The sequence below is a fragment of the Nesoenas mayeri genome (genome assembly GCF_963082525.1).
Source record: "Nesoenas mayeri genome assembly, chromosome: 5".
Classification (NCBI taxonomy): Eukaryota; Metazoa; Chordata; class Aves; order Columbiformes; family Columbidae; genus Nesoenas; species Nesoenas mayeri.
Window position 1 is genome coordinate 36,177,744 of NC_137548.1, and position 23,848 is coordinate 36,201,591.

The 23,848-nt window shown below is 42.9% G+C and overlaps 2 protein-coding genes across 7 annotated transcripts in view; one reads left to right on the forward strand and one right to left on the reverse strand.

The window, feature by feature from the left end:
- Nucleotides 1-130: 130 nt before the first annotated feature.
- LOC308041242 (galectin-related protein A-like) lies at nt 131-5,953 on the reverse strand. 3 transcript variants are annotated; one of them, XM_080345797.1, is made up of 4 exons: nt 5,825-5,929; nt 2,771-2,859; nt 1,853-2,027; nt 131-1,502 (listed from the first exon to the last, which is right to left on the reverse strand). In XM_080345797.1, exons 2-4 carry the CDS (start codon nt 2,812-2,814, stop codon nt 1,359-1,361), a joined length of 363 nt encoding a protein of 120 aa, XP_080201923.1. In that variant the 5' UTR covers nt 2,815-2,859; nt 5,825-5,929; the 3' UTR covers nt 131-1,358. The 3 variants fall into 3 exon arrangements, with proteins under 3 accessions (XP_080201923.1, XP_080201922.1, XP_080201921.1); XM_080345796.1 differs by having other exon boundaries at nt 132-1,502; nt 5,834-5,953; XM_080345795.1 differs by lacking the exon at nt 5,825-5,929 and adding an exon at nt 5,133-5,264 and having other exon boundaries at nt 132-1,502.
- The window catches only part of ZFYVE26 (zinc finger FYVE-type containing 26), a 52,295-nt gene continuing 34,294 nt past the window's right edge, over nt 5,848-23,848 (forward strand). For 2 of the 4 annotated variants that reach the window (XM_080345791.1, XM_080345792.1), the window contains exons 1-13: nt 5,848-6,245; nt 6,605-6,816; nt 8,251-8,329; nt 9,118-9,207; nt 10,208-10,760; nt 12,108-12,238; nt 14,910-15,074; nt 16,193-16,281; nt 16,558-16,718; nt 19,866-20,048; nt 20,641-21,294; nt 22,673-22,762; nt 23,490-23,558. In XM_080345791.1, coding sequence (XP_080201917.1) covers nt 5,994-6,245; nt 6,605-6,816; nt 8,251-8,329; nt 9,118-9,207; nt 10,208-10,760; nt 12,108-12,238; nt 14,910-15,074; nt 16,193-16,281; nt 16,558-16,718; nt 19,866-20,048; nt 20,641-21,294; nt 22,673-22,762; nt 23,490-23,558 — 2,728 coding nt within the window. In that variant the 5' untranslated portion in view covers nt 5,848-5,993. The remainder of the gene's footprint in view (nt 6,246-6,604; nt 6,817-8,250; nt 8,330-9,117; nt 9,208-10,207; nt 10,761-12,107; nt 12,239-14,909; nt 15,075-16,192; nt 16,282-16,557; nt 16,719-19,865; nt 20,049-20,640; nt 21,295-22,672; nt 22,763-23,489; nt 23,559-23,848) is intronic. The other 2 variants (XM_080345790.1, XM_080345793.1) reach the window with 1 other exon arrangement.

Genomic DNA, 23,848 nt, shown 5'->3' on the forward strand with positions numbered 1-23,848 from the left:
TTGGGACCGAGACGTTCTGACTATTGCTTTTTATATTTTAAGCCATTAAATTTTCTGTTATTTGTTTAGTAAACTTGACTTTGATATTGTTAAAAAAAAAAAAAGTTTAGTGCATTTGAATCTCCTGTTTTCTTTAGACATTATTTTTCCTAGAGGGCAGTTTGAGTATATGAAAATAATGGTTTCACACACTGTACATTTAGATTTATGTAGAAACTGAGACATTCTACATAACATCAGAGGGTAGAATGGAATGTATGAGATGATTAAAACACCCAAGCAGTCTACTGATATATTGTTTTCATAAAATTCCTCATGTTATCTGAGTACCTGTACCTGACAGCTGGACTCTGCAGAGCCTCCAAAATCCCCATGAAAAGAGCATACTGTATATCTTCCCTGAAGTCACAGAGTAATTTAATAGCCACAGAGCCACCTCTTTCCAGATCTTTTTTCTTCTCCAAGTTATGTACTACAAAGAAAGTCTCTTTTCCTTCATCCTGTGTTATAACCAACCAATCAAAACAGAGCCAAAGGCAGCAGCTGTGATACATGCTTATAAATGTATTAGAATAGCTATGCATTTAGACCTTTCTTCTAAATCTATAGCAATGAAACAATAGCACAACACTCAAGTGCATTCAAATATTTAACAGAGCTGGTAAAGAAGTTTGCCAGCAAAGATGCTGTTTGAATTAGATACAAGAATGGGCAATGCAGTTTTGGCTACAGGTACCATTTCCTAGGGCTGGTCCAGAGAAGACCATGAAATCCACAGCTGTTGAACCCTTTCGATTCATGAGAACGCTACCTGCAAGAGACAGGGATGCTGATAAGGCATTTATTGCTCTGTACTGGGAAGTACAGATGGCTTTGCACTGACTGAGCAGAGATTCCAGGAAAAGCAATTCCCTCCTGATAATATGAGCCTTGCTGGGGACCACCAGGCTCCCTTATTTACTTACTCTTTTCTCAGTTCCACCACCTGCTTACTGCCCAGTTCTGGTGACAAGGGGAACAGCCACTCCACAGCAGAGGACTGAGCTCTGCCAGCTGACATGCCTGGGGAGTTAGGGGACCACAAGCATGTGAGACACTGCATAGCATCATAAATCTTGCCATTTGGGAGGCCATAAGAGTATCTCAGCAAAGGCGCTCTGATTTACCTGGACCAGCCATAGCTCTGCAATTGCTGAGTGTGCATAGGAAAAAAAGTGTATATTTCAAACACATCAGCAAATTAAAAATATACAGTTCCTACTCTCCAGAATCAGCCAGAGAATAGGACAAAACATTTATCAGACAGGAGAAAGTACATTTGCCTCTGTCCCCTGGTAATATTGTGGTGTCCTTTTTTTTCAAGCTACTTTGGTAAGCTTGATGTCCCCTGAGATCTGCAAAGCTTTCACCAAGTTCAGCGGCTGGATGCGGTGAGTGAAGTCACAGAGCTGCCGTCCATCAAGCAAGACTCGTATTTGCTGGTGTTCACATAAGAGCTCCATCTGCAATGGAAAAGGACAGGGAAGCCACTTAGACATCAACAGCAGTGTTGATTTCACCAACATGGACTTAGGACCCCATGTGATAGCGATAGTGAAGCACAAAGTCTACTGGTTCTTCTGAAATGCCCCTAATAAATAACCTGCCCTCTGATGACATGCTACTGTAAAGCTCCTTATAGTGAGTTCTCTCACTTATACTAGAGAAAGGAATGGATCTCCCCCATCAGGGCTTGAACTGTTGTTCTCTGTGCCATACTAGACTGGCATTGTCAATAGTTAGCTATTTGTGGTAAGACTACAGCCTGTCTCCTCTCCTTTCTCCACCCTATTCATAGTACCCCCAAAATTACCTTAAATGTGTCGCCTGCTGTAAATGGAAAGTAGGGAATAGTCTTCTCTTCTCTTCCCCATTTCCCAGCAATTCGTGCATTTCGGGTGATGGATTTGTCACTAAAGTTAACTGTAAATAACAGCCCAACATCTTTGGTTGCATCCCGTGGATCGCAGAGCAGAGTCACTGAAAAGCTGAAAAAACAGTGAAATAACTGTGACTTTCAGAAATGTGAAAGGACGTGGTAAGCATGGCAAACGCCTTTAAAGACTTAGACAGCCTTCGATTTCTTGTCAGACTGAAACATGGGAGAAGCTTCAGAAATGGATGAGAACAGGCTTGTTTCTCCCCCGGTTTCCAGTAGGATGATAGCGACTGCTGATGTTGCTTTTCCTCTCTCATGACTGAAATCAAGCCACCATTTGTTCACGAGACAATTCCAATTTGTGTCCTAAAAGAGGTTATGGCAAACTCTTCACCAATGCAAGCACTGGTGTTTATCACTGTAGATGCAAAAAAGTGTAGTGATAAGCACAGTTGCTGTCATTCAGATTAAACACAGCAATGAACCTGCACCTCCTGTGTCAAAAACACTGGTTTTAAAATGGTGTTGATTTTAGCCCCCAGCAGACAACCAAGATGCAGATTCAGAACTGCACCTCTTCCTGGAGGAGAAATGCCGCTTGTGTGCCCACTCCAGTTCACATTAGATATGGTCAAGGACTAGAAAATCCTGACAGGGCAGTCAGAAAGGCTTAACAGAGAATTCTTTCTTGTCATTTTAAGCTCAGTCTAAGAGCAGGAAAATTAAACAAAGCTATACATCTGTTTTACTTTCTTCCTCCAAAGAGCACAGACCCTCAAGAGATCTTTGGATTTAGGAGACAGGTAGGAACATGTATGACAGGGTGAAGCCCCCACCAGACCCCTCACCTACCTCTTGGGGTTGGAGTGTACCATTCCTATGACTGTGAGTTTCATGGCTGGTCTCAGGCCACCTTTAATTTCACCAACATACTGCTCCACCTGCAGGGAACAGGGAAAATGAGCTGCAGTAGGTCATGCCAGGGATAAAACAGCTTTAACAGCTGCTTTGGTCACCTCATAAAACTTAATTTGATTTTTAGATGTATAAAAGAACTTTAAAATACTTCTGGCCTAAAGTACTTCTTGCATTTTTGGTAACAATTCTGTCAGTTCTGGTACCTGAGGCGAGTGAGAGGGCTGCCATAAGCGAACGGCTGGTGACAAGGCAATGGCTGCCTGACAGGACCGCCGGCTCCGCTGGGCAGTTTGTGACCAAAGCCCCTGTCAATAAGATGCATGGCTGCTGTCAGTGCGCTCCCTGACTGATGTGTGCAGCTGACAGCCCTGATGGAGTGCCTCAGGAGGCTCTGGGAACAGTCACCACCGACTTTGAGCGTGAGGCCACTCCCCAAGACCAGAGCAGGGACTGCAAGAGCTGCGGTGACCCACAGATGCTGTCAGTGGCAGCACTCAGACAGCCGACGCACCCGGGGTGAGCCGGTGATGGCTGCTATGGTCTAACAACACAATAAATGTGTTTGCAGTGCTCCATGCAACAGCTCGAAAGCTTTGTGGTAGCATGATGCAGAGCTCAGACTCTGCATGAATTTACTCCACCAGCTCTATTTCATTAGCAGATTTCAGTAGGCTGAAGTGACACCAACAGGCTTCACACCGGCTGGGTAGCCTCTGTCGTCCCCAAAGCCAACACAGACGCTGTCCTGCCACTGCATGTTGACAGAAACGCAACCATGTCCTCACGGATGATCGCAGTCGCACCTGTCCCCATTGCATTGTCAGAGCCAGAAAATGGCTTCTCAGTGAATCTACTTTTGTCCTGTTCACAGAGACCTCTAGCTGCAAACCCCACCCAAACTGCAGAGCTACATTTACTTGCTCCAAGTAATTCTCCAACAGCTTCGACAGTCAGTGGAGAAACTAATACAGGCAATGGTTGACATGAAAAAATAAAAGAAAGAGCTTGAAAACAAGTGATAGAGATGTTTTGAGAATTCAGTTTCAGAAATGCCTTTAAAATGTAAATGCCACTAGCAGGTCTCTATGCAGATCCACTTAGAAAGAAGCTGCTATAAACTGCCAAGTATTATTAGCAATTTGCCTAACACTGATAATATTCCAAGGCAATGCACAGCAGACCCTATTTTAGATAAAAAGCACTTTATCGTTCCAGTGTTCCAAGGCAAAAATTCAGACTTTTTTTTTTGCTAGAAGACCTGTACAATATATGCACGGTTTAGTATTTTGACTATGAGAAGCACCACATCAGCATGGGAATCCACAGACTTCTATTCACAGCAAATGGGCTTCCATTCAAGTGTAAGTTGCTATGGCTACTCCATAGATATTTTTAAATTTTGGAAAATATAACCAAAGCTAGATTTTTAAATTATTGAATGCCAGCTTGCTTGACAGAAACACAAATTCAAGATGAAAAATGTTTTGCCTATACTCCTGATTTCCTGATTTCAATATACAAGTTATGTTTTCTGCTAAGATGACTTTAAGCAATTTATTCTTTCACCGTGATATTTACATCTATCCACACTGAGGGCTTCACAGATACGTTAATAAACCTCTAATTCCTAACAAGGCAAATAGTGGAAGAAATTAGTTTAAAAGAAACTTCAAAAATGAGAGCACTACTGCTGGTTGTTAATGATGTACGTTCACCATTGCAGAAGTGGGCAAGTGACTCCAGAAGGTATGTTTTGAACTTTGTAACACAGAAAAAGTATCAACCAGTTGAGATGTCTTATGTAAAGGAGTAAGGAGTCTGTAAGATGATTCAAACTGAATAAAGCAATTAGAAGAGTAGGTAGTAAGCAGAAAAGATCATCCTCATACAGGTCCTATGTCCCAGCAAAGCTCCTTCCTTGCTGACACAGGAGACAAAATACAAACTAATACCCCAAAGTGAAAGTGCACGTTTAGAAATTGTTTGTACAGAGCTGCACCATAGTAAGCACCATCACTAAAGGCACAGGGAACACCTCGAATGACGACCACATGGTTTCAACCCTTACAGCTTGTCCAGCATTGCTGAAGTAAGGTCAGAGCCATGACTACTCATGCACCATTACTCTGCTGACATTGAACTGACAGTACAGGTGAAAAACACTCAGGGTGTCGTAAGTACAAACTCCTGCAGCATCTTGCATGGTTTATTGGCAGGTCCCAGCACGTGCACACAGACATAGCCCCCTTCCCATATTTTCCATTCAGGAGCCCTGGGGGGTCCCTTGATCACTTACTTTGGGACACCTTTCCTCTGTCATCACCACTCTGCCTCTTACGCTTGCCTCCGCTGCAGCAGTCCCCAGGGGAGCTTTTGTTTTATTGTGTCAGGACAAAAACAAACAAAAAGCCCGGAATAAAGGGAGGATGTTGGCAGGGGGCTTATCTCTGCCGAACACTGGCTGGACACCACCCAGCCGAGCAGCTGAGTCACGGCCCTTGTGCCTCGTCCCACCCAGGGCAGCTCAGAAGCGACAAGGGCAGTGATGGCAAGAGGGCAGGGGGGCCGCAAGGGTGGGCAGGGGGACCGCAAGGGTGGGCAGGGCCCCACAACCCTGCACAGAAGCACCCGGCAAGCTGACGTCTGTAGCTGTATCTGTACCTACAACTAATGACATATTTTATGTAAGTATTTAAAATTGTGGGGGTGTGTGCATAACTTATTTGTATATGTAAGACATAAAAATAACACGTCACATACGTATTTTGATACCATTTCTGCCCTCAAAGGAGTAAATATACATAACACTTATATTCCTATAAAGACTTATATAGAAGTATACATATATAAGGGGTAAATATATCCACTTATATCTATACACCCCTATAGGTATACTTCTATATATGTATGTATGTATACGGGTGTACATAATATACGTATAAATAACCTCCCGTCCGAGAGACACCCTCACGACGATGTCACAACCACACCTCATACCTCCCGCCGCCTTCTCGGAGAGGCGCCGCGGCGGGGCGGTCCCCCTGCGCGCCAGGGAGCAGAGCTTCGGGCGAAAGCCAATCACAACCACGGAGGCCGGAGCACGGGGTGAGCCTGGCGTGCGGTAGGAGGAGGCCGCGGGGCGGGACGGTGGGCGGAGATGGGCGTGGTCATCGGGGGCGGGGCTTACGCTGCCCGGGTTCTTGAGGCGGCGTCAGGCGCCCCAAAGAAAAATGGCGGTTTATTTACATTCTGCCCCGGCTCGGCCAATGGGCGGACGCCTGCCCGCGTGCCCGCCCGGCGGCGCGGTCAGCTGAGGCAGTGCCCAAGATGGCGGCGGCAAGGGGTGGCGTTGCCGGGGCGGTGCAGTAGAGCCCAGTGCCGCCGAGGCGGCCGCGTCCTGCCTCGACAGGTAACGCAGACCACGCCGGGGGCCGCTGGGCCGGACCGGACCTTGGGCAGGAGGGCGAGGCTGCGGGTGGGTGGGCGGCAGAACGCGCAGCCCGGGGCGAGTGCCGCTGCCGCCCCCGAAGACAGTGTCTCCCAGCGGGGACGGGCGGCCGGAGCATCCCGCGAGCCGCCGGGCTGGGCTGCGCTGCGCTCCCCCGGGCGGCGCACTCGCGGCGGGGCGGCCAGGGCCGAGCGGCAGCCGCGCTGTCAGCCCGCGGGGCGCGCTGGCGTGTCACCCCCGTACCCGCGGGAGTGAGGAAGGAGTCCGGGGTGGGTGCCCCAGCGCGCCCTCACCGCCCTCGCCTGTGTCACCTGCCCCAGGTCCTGGCTGGTCCTGGGAAGATGCATTCTTTCGGAGACGAAGAAGCGGTCTCTCTGGAGCGACTCTTCGGGTTCTTCTGCGAGTGCGTGCGGCGTGGGGACTGGGTGCTGGCGCAGGCCTGTGTGCCCCAGCTGGGCCGGTGGCGTGGGGATGGCCCCGAGAAGGTGGAAGCGATTCTTCGGGCTCTGGTAGCTTGTCCCGCGGGGATCAGGTGAGCAAGGTGCTGGTTTGGTTCGCTAGGCTCGGGTGGGGAATGGGGGGGAGCGATTAGTTCAGTGGTGGCTGTGGGAGACGGGTAGGACCTGGGAAACAGCGCTTGGCTCAGTGCTGAGATGTCTTGGATGTATCTCGATGTAGTGTTATCTGAATGTTGACGTCTTATCGCTGCCCAAGCACTTAGCAGGCTGCACAGCCCACTGGGATTATGAGTGGTGTTTATTTATGGTGTTGATATGGTGATTGATAACAAGCTTAAAATTATTTGGAGGCATTACAGAACTGCTTTTGCTAGATCTTACTGAGGGATAATAACAAGGAGCATCTCCTAAAATTACATCACTTTGGTGAACTTAGGAATGTTACCACCGAGATCAGCACTGTAGTTATTTAAAATGTTCTGTTTCCAGCTCTCGAAAGACCTTCCGATTTCTAAAAATTTAAATGCTAAAAATTCAAATTATACTATTGATTTCTTATTTCTCTCGCACTGGATTTTGAAATGGCGTTAGTTTTACTCAGTCGTAGTTAGTTTTCATCGCTGCTTTTCAGGTAGGTGCATATGAAGGCTGACTTTCTAGCACTTCAGTAAAATTTGTGTAACATTTTGGTAAATGTTCTAAGAAACCATTTACACTGACAGCATTTCAGTAGTCTGGAGGAAGGTGTGCACATGGTTAGGTGAATAGTATTAATGGCCATGTGAGACATAAGCATTTTTGATCTTTTTATCTTTGATAGTTGGACTTATCACATCGAAAGGTTTTAGTTAGCAGTGCTGAGCTTTTTAAAGGCCAATAAACTATCTCGTGCTTTCTTCTTTTCTTAGTCTGTTTGACAGTACTGAACATGTTCCCTAACTTTGTTTTGGAATTGTGTATAAGTACCGGAGCACATGAAAAACTGCTGGAAATTAGTGGTATTATTTTTTTAATTAGTACATTGCTTCACTTTTAGTTTGGACATGGAGCTGCACTTGTGCTGCTGTGACCTGAGGCTTAGTTTAAGTTTTTTTCGGGTAGAACTAGACAGAACAGGAAATAGCAGCTTTTGTCAAGTGGTCAGATTTCAAAGAAATCTGCTGAAGTGCTCAAAGAGGGCTATACAGACTGAACTTTAGACCAGAAATAAATTGCATTGTTTTGAAGCAAAGAACTATGGCAGTAGTGTTGGTATTTGGCAGATCTAAAAGCAGGTGTTTGGGTTTTTTTTTTTTCACAGCAGAAATCATTAAGTCAATGTGTAAGCAGTACCAATATTCTGATTCCTCTGCATTCCCTTCCTATCTGACTCATCTTCAGCTATTTAGTCATCTTTGTTTTTATCTTACACAAAGAAATATAAAAATCAAAATTACCTCTGATGGTGTTTTCCTGGATCTTAGAGCTGGGATTGACCTTGTATAATCCTGTGCTTATTGCTTTTGTAGATGGGGACAGAATTCTAGCCCATGGAGAACTGCATGGCTTTGGCTTCTTGTGCTGGAAAAATGGCTTGCCACGAATCAGGTACAGAAATATCTAGCTGACTTCCAAGTGTGGCGTACAGCTCTGACTTCTGGCTGATTTCCAAGTGCAAAATGTCAGCCTACTTGGTTATTTAAATTACAGGCTTTCCCACATTTCACTGAATTAAGTACTCAAGGTAGCTGGAGAAGTGCATTGCTTTTGCTTTTCACAAACTTGTCAAGAAACAGCTGTTAATATTTTCCACACTGGTGAGAAAAATTGTTTTTGTCTTTTTCTGTTTAGGTTTCTGAAGCACCTTACTTATATTAAAGATGAAATAGCTCAGGCATGAGACAAGTCTTTGTAAGCTTTAGGTGGTGAGGGGCATGTTTGCAGTACTGTTGTTTTCAGACAGACAAGTGCAGTATGTTTCATGAGTAAAGGAGAAACTAGTATTTTTCCTTTTTCTTTTTTTTTTTTTTTTAGTTGGTATGCTGGGACTTGTGGTCATTTTTTTAAAATTCATTTCTCCTTGTAACTACTCAGACTTCAGACTTGCATGTTTTCTTTATTTTCTGAAGAAAGATGTCTCCAACTGATGGGATTCTAATTCCTGACCAAGTGACACTTGTCTCTGTTTCCAAATGTGTAGATAAATGGAATCCACTGGTGTGGCAGCAGAATCTAATTGTGGAATAGCCTTTAACTGAGAATTAGGCTTCTTCAGAGAGATATTTCAGTCTGCCTCAAAACATTAACGAAATAGCTGAGATTAGGTTTATATGGTAATGTAAATGAATAAAAGTTTTATTGGCCAACATCTTTCTCATTCTCTTCTATTGCTTCAGAAAACTGTTCCAGTTGTTCTTCGGAGAGAAACTGAATTTTTATTGTTCTTGGAAGAATTACAGAAAGATGTCTCTGAGGAAGTCCTAAAGGTGAGCTACATAATGTGCCCTGCTTCTTGTTAGTTATGCAGAATGTCCAACATCATCAGGTTTTGGAATCAAAGTTAAAGCTTCCTGCTAAGTGGCTACCTGAGATGCTAACGTGTTATTAATCTACTAGGCAACTGAAAGAAACTGTAACTCAGATCCCTTTCTGAAGTTAAACCAATGTGCCTGCAAGTGATTTCTCTGCCTAGAAAGGAGGCTGTAGGCAGGCAAGGAACAAGCTTTTCTACATGGTCTTTCTAACACACTTCAGTCCTGATTGCGGCTGCTTGCCACAGTGTTATATCTATAGACATGCTTAGCAATTGTAAAGCTAAAACCTACTGCGAGCCAAAATAACCTGCAGTCAGCAATCACTTTTAAATGTATGACTATTTTCTTTTTCTTCCTCCTGAAATCTTAATTTTCCTCTCCTCTGCACCCTTTTGCCTTCTTCCTGGAAATTTTTGAGTGCTGTACTGTTACTACCGTAGGATTAAAAAAAAAGAAAGCGTGAACATAACTCAGTAGGAGCATGATTATTAGTGAAGATACAGTGACGTCGGTATGTTGCTAAGAGGTAGAACATGGTAGTGCTTCCGCCATCCAGTAGTAATTGCCTTTGAACTAAGGTAAGTTGCTTATGAGTACATGGCCCACATAGTTTAGTTGTGTATTAGAGGATTCTTTATATCAGTAACTGTAACTGCTCCTACCTTTATACAGTCCTAAAATTGCATTCAGCCCTTTGAAAGCAACCGCAATGCCGATGTGGCCCCTATAAAAATGAGTTTGACACCCCTGCTTTATATTTTGTTACATATTGAGGCATATCCACTCTTCTAGGAAGGATATTGGACAAGGTGAACCATTGTTAATGGATTTCGTAGGTAATATGATGTTTCCAAATTGCATTATCTTCTTGCTCTCAAGTTTCTCTTGCTTTTTAAATAATGTATTTTCAATGCAATCTGAAAGGCTTACCCTTTTATTAATTCTCTACCAGGAGCTGTTTGAAGCATTTGAGTGCACCCAGAACAAGCACATCACAGACAGGAAAAGAAGGGATGGCCATTCTCACAGATTCAGTTTGGATGTTGTTTTAGCTCTCCGGAAGCTTCTGCTGCGGGCTCCCCAGAGGGCAAGAGCCCTGCTGGAGTTCTTCCAGGAGGAACAAGGCACACACAGCTCCTCGCTCCAGCAGTACTGCTCTCTACAAAACATCTTCGTTGATTTTCTTCGGGACTCCTTGAAATCTCTGCAGAGGCTTCAGTGCAGTTCTGAGATTTCATCAGAACAAGATCGAAGAGAACTAGTAGATACAATTTATGCTGCTCTTAGTACACTGACTTTTGAGGTGGAGCACCAGGCAGATGAAGTACGACACCTGTTCAGGGAGCTCTTGGATGTGTGCTGGGCTGAGGGAAGCCTCCTGAGAGAGGAGAAGCTACTAAGCTGTATGCTGAGGAGACAGAGCCAGGGCCTGCTGAGCCTTTATAGCAGTGTTGTCATAGAAAGAACAAGAGAAAAATTTCTAGTGTCAAGATCGATACAAAAAGGTTTGTTTCGCTTTTTGCTTTGTTTTAATTTCTTGTTTAACAAAGTCGTTGAGGCATTTTAACAGGCAAGTTGTCAAGAAGTCGAGCAGTGTTCCTGCTAAGGTGCCTTAACAAGCCACAGAGTCTTGTAAAAGGTTATGCTAAAATGACTTAGAGCAAGGAACTGGCATAGTAACCCCAGGGTTCTCCCTACATTTCTGCAGTCTGTGCTTTCTTTTGTGAGCACTTCCTTTACCACCTCTTGTGCTCTATTTTAATCTGCTCAGCATTTTTCCTGATGAAGATCTTGCATGTAACTAGAAAGTTGACTCTTCATATGTAAATAAAATTTTTATTGGTTCAGCTGCAGCTCAGGGTCATCCGTGTTGGAGGATGTTCCATTTCAGGCCAATAACAGTTCAATGACCTCAGTAATCCCAAAACATTCAAAACTCTTAGTATTGGAAAATTTCTAGAAGTGGAAGGAGATGTGGAGTGGGCCAATATCCCAGCTGGAGAGAAGATGCGGTTTGATTACCTGCTCACTTTCCAGAGCCCAACTCTTGTTTTTGAACCGGCTATAACTTTGTAGCTTCTCTCTAGCTCCCTGTGACTGGTACATCTAGCTGAGGATCTCAGCTGGATTTTCCGGTGCTCTTGAAATTTGAAATTCCCGTGCCCTTGTCAGGAAAGTGTCAGGTGAGCGTGCAAGGATGGAAAAGCTAGAACGCCTGCCCTTCTTCTCTTGCCTCTCTACACTGAGGTGTAAGTCAGGGAGTAAGTCTCTGCTCCACTCATAGGAATTGCTGAAGAAAGTTCACGCTGGTGTGGTGTGGCAGACTCTGGCATTTCTGATAATAACTACAGTTAGTGCTTCCTTGTGGGGTGAGAGAAATGGAAATACAGATACCTTCACTCTCACTGGGAGTAGTTCAGTTCCTGCTTTGCACAGATCTGAGTAGTTGCTGCGCTGGCTATGTCTCTGCTAAGGCCCCATAAAGCAGCATAGTTTCTCAGAGCACAAGGAATTTATGAACATACAGATAAGATGTGTGTGACTAAAGAAAGAAAGGCAGTGTGACCTGAGCTAATGTAGCAACTTGTGTGCTGAACAGGCTCTTGGCATGCTAACAACTGTCCAGACAGTTTCCTCATTTCCTGTCTGACCTGTTTATTTTCTATCAAATTTGTCTGCTTGGCTTTCTTGTTACCCAGTAACAATATCTAGAGTCTTAAATGCTAACGTGTAACAGCTTATTAGTATATGAGGAAATGCCGAGTGTTTCTCAGTTTAAGTTAACAGCAATTATGCTTCTTTAAAAGATGCCCCTCTGTACTGGAAGGTAATCTTTTTGTGTTGTGTTTTAGGTTCATCTGATCAGCTGGATACAGAGCGAACTGTGATGAGTTTGTTCTCAGATCCCAAAGAGGCTTCTTCTTGGAAGAAAGCCTATTTCTACTGCTTGAACAGCAGCAAGCACTTTCTGGAACAGATTCTGGTATGGCCCTAAAAATCATTAAGAGGGAAACCCAATGGTGGCTAAAATCAACCCCTGTATTGAACATGTCTCGGTGGTACACAGAAGCATTTTGTATTCAAGTAGTATTTACTAGGGGTCATGACTTACAGGAACAAGGAGGTAACTGGTGATGACTCCTCTACTTTCAGCTGTGTGATGAACTCAAAACACTCAGTGAGATTTTTGGAAAAGCTCATCTGCATGCAGACTGAAGATTAAATCTTCATGATTTAAGTCCTGAGTCTACAAATATGTTAATAACAAATATGTTAATAACAAAAGGCGGGGCAAGGAAAACCTCCATTCTCTGTTGGACTTTGAGGGAAATATAGTTAACAAAGATGAGGAGAAAGCTGAGGTACTTAATACCTACTTTGCCTCAGTTTTTACCAGTAAGAAAGGTGGCCCCCAGGACAACTCATCTCTGGAGGTGGTTGACAGAGATAGGAAGCCAAATAGGCCCCTTGTATTCCAGGAGGAAATAGCTGGTGATTTACTGAGCCATCTGGATCCTCATAAGTCTATGGGACCAGATGGGATCCATCCTAGGGTGATGAGGGAGCTATCAGAAGAACTTGCCAAGCTGCTCTCCATCATCTTCCAACAGTCCTGGCTCACTGGGGAGGTCCCATATGATTGGAAATTGGCCAATGTTACCCCAGTCCACAAAAAGGGCTGCAAAGCTGACCCTGGTAACTACAGGCCTGTCAGCCTGACCTCGGTGCCTGGCAGGGTTATGGAGCAGATCATCCTGAATGGAATCACATAGCACCTTCAGGATGGACAAGGGATCAGACCCAGCCAGCATGGGTTTAGGAGGGGCAGGTCCTGTCTGACCAACCTGATCTCCTTTTATGATCAGGTGACTCACCTGGTGGATGAGGGGAAAGCTGTGGATGTGGTCTATCTGGACTTCAGCAAGGCCTTTGACACTGTCTCCCATAATATACTCCAGCAAAAGCTGGTAGCCCGTGGCTTGGACAAGTGCACTCTACGCTGGGTTAAGAACTGGCTAGAGGGCCGGGCCCAGAGAGTGCTGATGAATGGGGCTGCATCCAGCTGGCGGCCAGTCACTAGTGGTGTTCCCCAGGGGTCAGTGTTGGGTCCAGTCCTGTTTAACATCTTTATTGACGATTTAGATGAGGGGATTGAGACCATCATCAGCAAATTTGCTGGTGACACCAAATTGGGAGGGAGTGTCGACCTGCTGGAAGGCAGGAGGGCTCTGCAGAGGGATCTGGATAGACTGGAAAAATGGGCTGATTCCAATGGGATGAAGTTCAATAAGGCCAAGTGCCGGGTGCTGCACTTCGGTCACAACAGCCCCCTGCAGCGCTACAGGCTGGGCGCAGAGTGGCTGGAGAGCAGTCAGACAGAAAAGGACCTGGGGGTACTAATTGACAGGAAGCTCAACATGAGCCATCAGTGTGCCCAGGTGGCCAAGAAGGCAAATGGTATCCTGTCCTGTATCAAAAATAGCGTGGTCAGCAAGACAAGGGAAGTGATCCTTCCCCTGTACTCTGCATTGGGGAGGCCACACCTGGAGTATGGTGTTCAGTTCTGGGCCCCTCAGTTCAGGAAGGACATTGAAGTGCTGGAGCGGGTCCAGAGAAGAGCAACACGACTGGTGAAGGGACTTGAGCACAAGACCTATGGGGAGAGGCTGAGGGAGCTGGGGTTGTTTAGTCTAGAGAAGACGAGGCTCAGAGGTGACCTCATCACTCTCTATAACTACCTGAAGGGAAGTTATAGCCAGGTGGGGATTGGTCTCTTCTCCCAGGCAGTCAGCGATAGGACAAGGGGGCATGGGCTTAAACTCTGCCAGGGGAAATTTAGGCTGGATATTAGAAAGAAATTCTTTACAGAGAGAGCAGTCAGGCATTGGAATGGCCTGCCCAGGGAGGTGGTGGACTCGCTGTCCCTGGAGGTTTTTAAACTGAGATTGGACATGGCACTTAGTGCCATGATCTAGTAAACGGACTAGAGTTGGACCAAGGGTTGGACTCGATGATCTCTCAGGTCTTTTCCAACCCAGTCGATTCTGTGATTCTGTGATTCTGTTATACTCTTGATTTTGTTGGATGTGCCGCTTGATTTACCCCATGACCTTGAACTCATTGCTTTGGTTTTCTGATGCTGGTAGAGTTGGGGCAGTGAGGCTAGTTTGGATGGTAAAATTTATGTTTCTGAGAGCTTGAAGACCTGGTGAAAAATACTCTGTTATGAATTAAATTATTTGAATGTATTTACATAGCTAAAAGAAAAAGAATATGGGTAAGTGGTCACTGTTAAAATGTGAGCTTTTAAGGCTGAACATATTTCCACTTCGAAATAATGTGCTCATTCAAGTTTCTTACATAATCCCCTTGACAGAGGCATAATCAATAGAAAGAATGTAAAGGTAATGTAGTGAGGGGAGTGTGAGCTGGCTCTGTGGTAAGCATGTGAAATGATGTATTTTTCCTCATGACAGTTTTACTGAAGAGTAACCTGATGGCTTGGAAAATTTAAGTTTACGGGAATTGCAGATGCAGAACTTCACTATTTCAGTGAAGCTCATATTGAAGTGGCTACTGGCTTACATAAGCTGCCAGACTTTATGGATCTCTGCATTTTGGAAAAAAAAATACTTCTTCATTTTGTTTTCTAGATGACTGCATTAACTTTACTGAAAAGAGAAGATTATTCGAGCCTGAACAGCTTATTGAGGGGAGAATTCAACCCCCTTAGCCGCCTCTTGATATTGCTAGGATGGACTCATTGTCAAAGCTTAGAATCAGCAAAAACATTGCTATGGACACTTCACAAAACTCAGGTAAATCAGCAGAAAGCAAGTGGCAGTATCCCAGTCTGAGTCCAGATGATGCAATTTGTTTGCAAAAATAAAAATAAATGCACACAAGGAATTTCCAATCAGAATGTTCATCTTTCTCAAAATGGAATTTAAGAAGTGAAGATGTTACAGTTTTGTGTGGGTAACATTATTGGACACTTACTTTTCTTCTTACTCCTTAACTGTGAAGGGAGTATGATTGCCCAGGAGATTCTGAAAGTTTCTTTTGCATAAGCTCTTCGGCCTTTGCTGTTAACATAAGAGAGAGAAAGACAGCAAGGATTGTTGATGAGTTTTGAAAAGAGCTGAGGGACGTTAGATCAGTGTCACTTCATCCAGTGAGTCACCCCTGGCTAGTGACTAATTTTGGTCACAACTAACCTGAGTTCAGCAACTGGGTAGCTTGGAAGTTTTTGATACCCATTCTCAAAATGATAAATGACAAGAGCTGTGACTGAAAGATCCACCTTGTTTGTGGAGAGTCTTCATCTTTGAAGAAGAGAGAGGTTTTTAACTCTGAGGGTGTATTTGCAGTTCCCATGATGTCTACCTGCAGGCAGATTACTTCAGTGACAGAGGTGGGGAGACAGGGAGCCTTGTACTGCAGATTTAGGCTGGTATTGCCTTAAGGAAGTTACCATCTGTTGATAATAGACCAAAAATGTATTCACTAACATCTTCAAAGTGAAAGTCTTAGATCTGATTTTAGCAGGCAGCCATCTGTAGAAAAGCACATGGAAAAGGAGGTTAACTGTCTGCTACTCAGTATATCATCTGTTCTAGTACATGATTCGTTCTATAGGTTAGTGTCTTAGACTGTTAAAGAAGCATTAATTTGTATTTTGAAAGCTAACCTTGGAAAGGGATGTAGCCACATTTTCATGGTCTGTCAGTGTGTCAAGTGGAGGCTGGTTTTGTTGGTCCTTCTGAACAGCCCTTCCTTGCTGGCTTTGTGATAAAACTGGCAATTTTCTGTACTTGCGAGTTCCTATCTGGATAAAGAAGTCTTACGAACATCTTGTATGTGACACAGGCTTGGTTCTGCTGTCTGATTAGAGGATTTGTTGTAAAGGGATTATTTTATTTGTTTTTCCATTTAGGATCTGTGCAGTGATTCACTACTGAAAGATTTCTGTGATGGGTTGTGGGCGCAGGTGGAAGTCCTTGAATGGTGCATGCAGCAAAACAGGTAAAATGGTCGGAAAGACGTTTTCAGAACTGTCTTGCCAAATCTGTCTATTAGTTAATTTATGTATGGAAGTAGAAATGGTGTGGTTTTTTCTGTGAATCTTGGCTAATCATCTCCTAGTGACTGTGCATCACAAGCTCTCAAAATTACTTCATGGGCGTTAGTTATGCTATTTGTAGTAGTTTGGTTGAGTCAGAATTGGAGTGGGAGATATGTCTTTAAACATGGCTGAGATGCCTAAATCTGTTTGTGCCACTTCTTTGTTCTCTCTTGCAGTGTTACTATCCCAAGGACGATTCTTTTGCAACACTTGCACAGTCTAGATTGCCACACTGCAGTGTACTCTCTTCATCATCTCACTAATCTTCTGGCGCTGAATGAAGACGATGTTATTGAGCTTCTTCAAAAAGTTCCTGCTAGAGACCAACACATGCAGGGTAAATGTGTAAAGTCACGAAAACACAGAAAAACCCAATGCACTAAGTATGTGCTGCTCAGTATTTCTGCCAGGAAGAATCTGTTCTTTCGACCTGCTTCTGTAAATAGGGAAGATACTGCTTATCGGCTGTTTTCTGGAAATTATTTTAAAATCCTTTTGGGGGGAGTAAATTGTCTCCCAAGGAGGAGTTGGGAGATCTCTTTGATCTCACAAGGAAAAATCTCTAAAAGAGTTTTTTTAAAATGGTAACAAGACTTTGCACGTGCTCATAGTATATGCTACTCATTGTAAATTACATACTGTATAATACCCTTAGCTTGAAAAGTAAGTGTATGTTTTGAATTGCAGCCATCAGTGCACTTGAATTCAAAATCAAAGGGCAAAGCCAGGTGAAACTGACAATATCTCCTACTATAACACCTTCATTTTCGAAGGATACATTTTTTTTTTCCTTCTAATATTAAGTCTTACCAAATCTACTTTAATATTAAAATCAGTAAGGCCTACCTACAGGCTGTGGTTTCATCCCTTTTGCCTCATTTCTCTCATCTTCCCACATTACAGTTTGGTGCCTAAAATACCTGAGATTACTAAACGTGTTAGTTCACTTCGAAGTGACTCTCCTTGTACACTCTCCTGCTTGCAGCCTATGCCCAGGTTCAGCTGCTGCTATTTTAATGCTGTTTTCTGATAGGACCTCTTAATAACGATGCAGAAGCTCAGTCTTTCTGCATGTACTGGAATGTAAGAAGCTGCAATTTTCTGTGCCTTATTCCTTCTATGATTGGGAGTTTGTACATGCATAAATTCAGCCTGAGTTGTGTGGAGAGCTCTCAGTGATTAATCTTGAACAGATTTTCCAGGTTGTGTTGTTGGAAGCAGTTTTCTCTCCTTCCAGTATCATATTGTTAAGATTTTGATTTCCAGTCCTATTTTTACAGGTTTTTTTTTTTTTAATTATTCTGACAGTTGTCTTGAATAGTCTTAACAGATGTAATGGTTGAGATGCTGTATCGATCTCTGGTTTCAGTGTCCTGCTTTCTGAAATTAGTTGTTTTGCTGCTGCTGCTGTTTGGTTTTTTTTATAATCAGATCTTATGTTTTAATTCTTTTCTGATTACATTCTGTCATAACCTTTCACAACCAGGAAGAAGCAGTCTCATCATATCTTCTGGGAGCTGCATGACTGTAACAAAAGAACTCTAGCCATGGTTTCTGTTCTTTTTTCAGGTCACCTTAATTTGCGGAACTAATAAATGGAGGACAAGTCCTCCCTTTCTTTTCAGCCTAGTGATTTTTGTAAAATTCATGTAATTCTATAAACACAGTTTAACAGAATCTCATTTAAAATAGTCCATTTTCAAACTGAAAGCGAGGAGTGGAGTCATGAAGTTTTGATTTGTCTGACTTGGTATTGTTAACAAGCCTTTTTCTCCCCTCGCCCATGTACTTCCCCTTCTTTCTGACCACATCACAGCTGCAATAGTGGAACTGAGGTGGTGGCACTGGTTCACGGTTGTGTTCAGGCAGCCTTCAGATCAGTGTGTAACACCAGCTTTGATCAGTTACACTAACAAACGAAACAATAGGGAGGCATTTCCTCATGAGTTACAGAATTTAAGGCATAGCAAAAACAAGTGCTTATAGTTAAAGGGTAGTTCTTCCATGTTGGTACAAGGAAAAGGGTTGGTTTAGACACAGATATTGACACAGACTTGCTGCATCCAAGTCTTTCCACGTGGGAGGCAAAAGTGTATTAAATTTGCATTTGATTACCAGTGTCTATTTTGTAGTATCTACAGCTAGCTATTTCTCTTTTCAGAGGACTGTATTTGTTGGGCCTCTGGCTTCTCTTAAGACAGAGATATTGAGAACTTTTTGGGTGCCATATATTAGTGTAGAGTTGCTGGTGAATTACAGCATTTCTGTGGCCGTGTGGGTTCTGCAAAGGATTCATACTTGAAAGTTTCCTCAGTTTTGTTTGCTCTCTGCATTATGGTTTCCACCATTGTTGCTGTTTAGAATTGCAATGATAGGGGATACTTGGTTTCAAACTGTTTGTGCTCTTGGGGCTTTTGTCTTGGCTGCTCTGTAGTTTTCAGAAGAGTTCAGGCTAGTGCTTTTCTTTGAAGTCGTGCTCAAGGCTTGTGGAGGACAGTGCTGAAACACTTTCTAGGTAATGCTGTTCAGTCCCCGAGTCTGGACAAGGACATTATCAGTACGTCAAACCAGTGCTTTGTTGAAAAAAAAGCTTTGCTAATGCATCTCCTGTGTGACAGTGGGTGGAGGGACGATCCAGCCCTTGTATAAGAGTACAGGATAGTGGATGTTGTGAGTTTTTTTGTTTGTTTATTTATTTTAACCTTTGTACAGTAGTTGGATACTTCATCTAAAGCCAGCATAACAGAATATGTAATCCTATATTGTGTTCCTGATGAAGGAGGTGATGATGCAAATTTTACGTAATTTGCAGTTCTGATGTTCTGTTGTACTATGAAGGGACCATGTCTCTGACATGTGACACCTTATTTCTTAAAACAAACAAACAAAAAAACAAAAACAAAAAAAAAAATGCAAAAGTGGGAAGGAGCAGGTGCAGTACTTTTTAAAGTTGCCTTTATCATAAATGTGTGAAAGAAACAGTGGGACTGTACTTCTTTAATCAATTGCGGATTGAATATGATCTATATATACATAGAAGTGGTGGTACTTTATTCTCACTATGGTCACAGCCAGTCTACACTATCTCCTTACTTATCTACTGTGTGACAGAACACTAAATTCTAAGACACTGTAACAAGACAGGATCTGTCCCGCTGTTGTAAATGCAGCAGTGTAGCTTAACCACGTACTTCTAATGAGACTTATCGTGAGCAGATTTTAATCATTCTGTGCTGTAGCTGGGTCCTGTAACACAAATTCAAGGAAAAATTCTGTTTTGGAAGGGGATCCAGACCTGACTTTTCTGTGCCCATCTATTGTGGTTTGGTTTGTTTTCCAAATGTTGTGCCATAACAGTGAGGGATGGAGGTGACACGGGGGAAGAAAGGCTGGATAAATATTGCTGTGTGGGAACTGCAGGAGAAAACTAACTTGTTTTCTTGTCTACTTCTGATCCCCTTACCACCCTTATTTCCCTCCACAGCAGCAACACTCCCGAATACCTTGAGCCAGCAGCGCAATCTGGCACTCTTCCGAGCATTTTGCGCCATGAAGTACGCTATCTATGCTCTCTGTGTGAATTCACATAAGCATTCCAAGTGCAAAGATTGTGTACGCAGCCTTCTTGGTGATATCACTGAAGATGCAACTGTTGGCCAAACAGCAGGTGACTATCTTCCTTTCTGAAGTTCAATAGCTTGTGGTTCTCCATTTGTTGGTCTCTGAATTATTACTTAGTATTGGGATAATATTGTACCCTGTGTACATATGATGTTTCTATTTAGTGGGCTATGAATGCTTTGCAAACAAGTATAATGGCATTTCTTTGAGGTATTGTTACCTTTAGTAATAATAGATATGAATAAGCTACTTGCCTCTTCTAAAACATTTAAAGTTATTGTAGTAAAAATATAGTGCAAAAAGGTGATGTTAGATATAGGATGTTAGTTGCAGGGCTGCTTTTGTAAGAGGTTATTATTTCACAGAGCTAAAACTGATTTAATGGTTGAAATGGATGTAATCTGATTTTGCACATGATTACACAAGGTGATAATTGGCATTACTGAGAGGGAAGAGGCATGTTACCTTTTTAAATGTAAAATGTTGGACATATATGTACTTGATTTGTGGAGGAATGGTTGGTTCTTTGCCACTGGGACAGTTCCCTCTACTAGGATTTTCTTAAAGGGCAGTGATTGGAGGAAGTGACTCCTGGAAAATGTTGTAAATGTTATTTCTTTTTGTTCTTAAATACACAGATTGCTCTTCAGTATTTCTTCAGTACCTTGTGAAGTGTCAACAGTTCTTAAGGAGTATTCCTGCTCCTCTGCGCCTGGAGGTTTTGGAGAACATCTTCTCCTTGCTTTTTGTTTCCTACAGTGACCTCCATACAGAGCCTCTTCTACCTGAGGACTATGCAGAGGATGATGATCTTGACAAAAAGACTGCTACTGTGAGCACAGAAGGCAGTGCTAGTCGGCGGTCTTCTACCGCAGGAAGTCCACATCGCCTGATGGAGACCGAAAAGAAATTAGACAGGCATCTGCTGTCTGCTCAGACGGTTCACACACATAACCAAGATCTTTGTGACTCAGTGTTAGGTGGCAAAAGCTGTGAAACCTCTAGGCTGAGCTACCTGGATCTGAAACACTTCACCAATGGTGTTACTGGATTTTTAGTGGATGATGTGGCCATGGATGCCTTCCTCACACTGCTTCTCAACCATCTGGAAGAAATTCAGAGTTCTCTTCCGCGGGACTCCAGTAATGTGCTTCATGGAGAGCTGGAGCTTGTCGAGTGCTTGAATCTTTCTGCAAGCAGAGATGCCTTTGCAAGTCGTGTGTTACAGTTTTCCAAATACCTTTCTGAAGCTCACTGGCGATACAAGGTGGTGATGAGTAACAAAAATGCAGGTAGGCTCTATATGTGGCACTTTCCGATATATCGACACTGTTCTGTTACAGCTGTTCAGGCAATGGTTTCAAGACTAAATTCCCTAATCATCTTACTGAGGCGGCACATTTTGGCAGATATTAGGAGAGTGACATAGTTGGAGACCACCTGGTTCTTGCACCATTTTTCAACAGGAGTGATCTCTATTCTAATCAGAAAATTTGGGTTTTCTTTTTTCCCTCTCCTTTGTGGACAACCTGCTTCAGTTCATCTGTTTTTCTCCCAACACTTTATCACAAGTTGTGTTGACAGTGTAGTGATATGAAGAGACATGGTGGAGTGTCCAATGCAAGCCAGATAGACTCATCTCATTCATGGGTGGAGTGTTGATATAGCCTAGTCTGGAAACACGTTAGGAACAAGTATCAGAGGAAGTTGGATTATTCTGGGATGCAGACCACTCCTCAGCAGTAGTTATTAATAGAAAAACACACTCAGGAACCTATTTGCTACCCTTCTCCATATCTTACAACTTGCTAACCCTGCTCCTATGAGCATTCTGCTTGTATCATAGTGTGGCTTATAGTATATCTCAGCCCATGCAAAGTCCATGTCCGAAGAAAGACTGAGCAGTATGGACCTTAAATGTTCCAAGTTTCCAGACTTCTGTTCAGCTATTTCTCAGGTCTCCTGCTATGAAGGGGAAGATGTGGTGGGACTTATGTTTAAGTAGGCATCTGTCAGTGTTTATGTTGGACAGGCAGCAGCTTTCTGTGGGATTCTGTACTTTAGAGTCCTAACTTCTGATAAACAATGACAACTATTTGGGGAATATCTTTCAGGCAAAGGTGTCTGGCTTTTCTTGACACTGCTTATCTCTTGGATTTTATGTCCCAGGGGTTGGCACCCCCATTACTTGCTCACTTCCAGAATCATTGACTGAGCCAGGGTTCATACTACCCCACATTACTGAAGAACCCAGTTGTTTCAGCAAAACCTTAATGACAAATCAAACTTTAACTATTTTAATTCTTTTTTTTCTGTGTTTCTACCTGCTTATGTACTTGGACTATACCTATTTTTCTGTGTCGTTAGAGTAATTTAGGTTGGAAAAGACCCTTAGTGCTTCTCAGGGGTGTATAAGAGGTGTAGTACATTCCAAGCAATGTTGCATGTGAAAAACACAGTATTAGTTGAATTGCATCAAAATTATTATACTTCAAGGCACTGGTTTAAATTTACTGCAGAAGAGGTCTTAGCTGAGGTCAAGTGTGTTTCCTTTGAAGATTTGCCATCATAGCTCTACCTAGGTGTGCTGGTAGATTCTTTAAGGTAGACAGATAACTGTTTATGGCCTGTCCAGCTATGTGATAATGTTTTTGCTTGAATGTTTCACAGAACATCAGCTAGCAGCTTCCAGGAGATACTGCTCTCTAATCAGGTGCTCCAGCTTTAAGAAACGAAGCAGATCTCAAAGGTACAAGACAGGTGGGTTGAAAAAGTGACCTGGAGAAGACATCTCTAAAATGTGAATAATTTTGAAGAGCTCATAGCTGGATGCAATTAGATTTAATCAAGTAGGAGTAGAGAACTAGATTTATTTCCTTCTAGTTTTCTAACTGGTTTGAGGTGTCTTAGTCCAGTTCCGGGTGGGCTGAGGTAGTTTTTCAACCTCAACCTCACCTGCAAAACTAAAATGTAATTAATTTTAAATTCAGGTAAGAAAATACGGTCTTTCCTACATAGTGTGATTTGGAGCAGGGGAGAACTTTGCAACTACAGTACCAGTTCTTCCCTTTCTCCATGATATCTAGTGACTGGTATATTTTCATTCCTATCACAATAGTATGTAGGATGTGAATTTACAGGAATTTGTGGCTTAAATTGGCGACCTTAAGAGAAAGTTGGATTCCTCACCCTTTTTCTACTTAGCCTGTAAAAGGCATGTCTGGTTTTGGGTTGGGATGTTCCAAAATAAGAATCTTTAGGGTATCTGATGCGAGTTACTGATTGGCCACTCCAACATAATCTCTTACTTAGCATTTTCTTCAAATTGGCAATTTTTGCATTTATCGTAGACATCAGTGAGGAGCCATTTGTGAGATACTCTTGATGATCTATTGTGATTTCTTGATCTGTTATTTGCAGTAAGTGTAATTACCTTGTCTAGAAAAAGTGCGTTTAATGTGCTGGTTTTGATTTGTTTCCATTTTAGATGGGAAAGAGGGAACTTCCAGTCCATCATTAGAAAGTACAAGTAGCGAGCTAAGCACCAGCACCTCAGGTATTAAGCCACAAAAATAGTATGTCTTTGTCTTGTCAATGTACATGATGAGGTATTTGCTTGACTAGTTAATGTGAATTAGTGCTCTGTGCAGGACAGAATTAGAACTTTTCACTTCTCAGAAAAAGTCAGCCAAAAATGGGACCTCTAATTAGAATACCATATATCTCTTCTTCTGGAATAAGAAAATTAGATTTTTCTTGATTGTTTGTTTGTTTTTGTTTTTGTTTTGTTTTGTCTTGCAGGAAACAGTATGCAATAGAGTGATGTGCAAACCATTAAAAAAACAA

What these genes read in the sequence shown, in the direction of transcription:
- LOC308041242 (XM_080345795.1), bottom strand. Translation starts at nt 5,156, where the DNA reads ATGACAGAGGAAAGGTGTCCCAAA. An exon ending in CAGAGGAAAGGTGTCCCAAA is followed by an intron (nt 2,860 to 5,132) that starts GTAAGTGATCAA and finishes TGTTCCCTGCAG; the next exon opens with GTGGAGCAGTATGTTGGTGA. An exon ending in GTACACTCCAACCCCAAGAG is followed by an intron (nt 2,028 to 2,770) that starts GTAGGTGAGGGG and finishes CTGTTTTTTCAG; the next exon opens with CTTTTCAGTGACTCTGCTCT.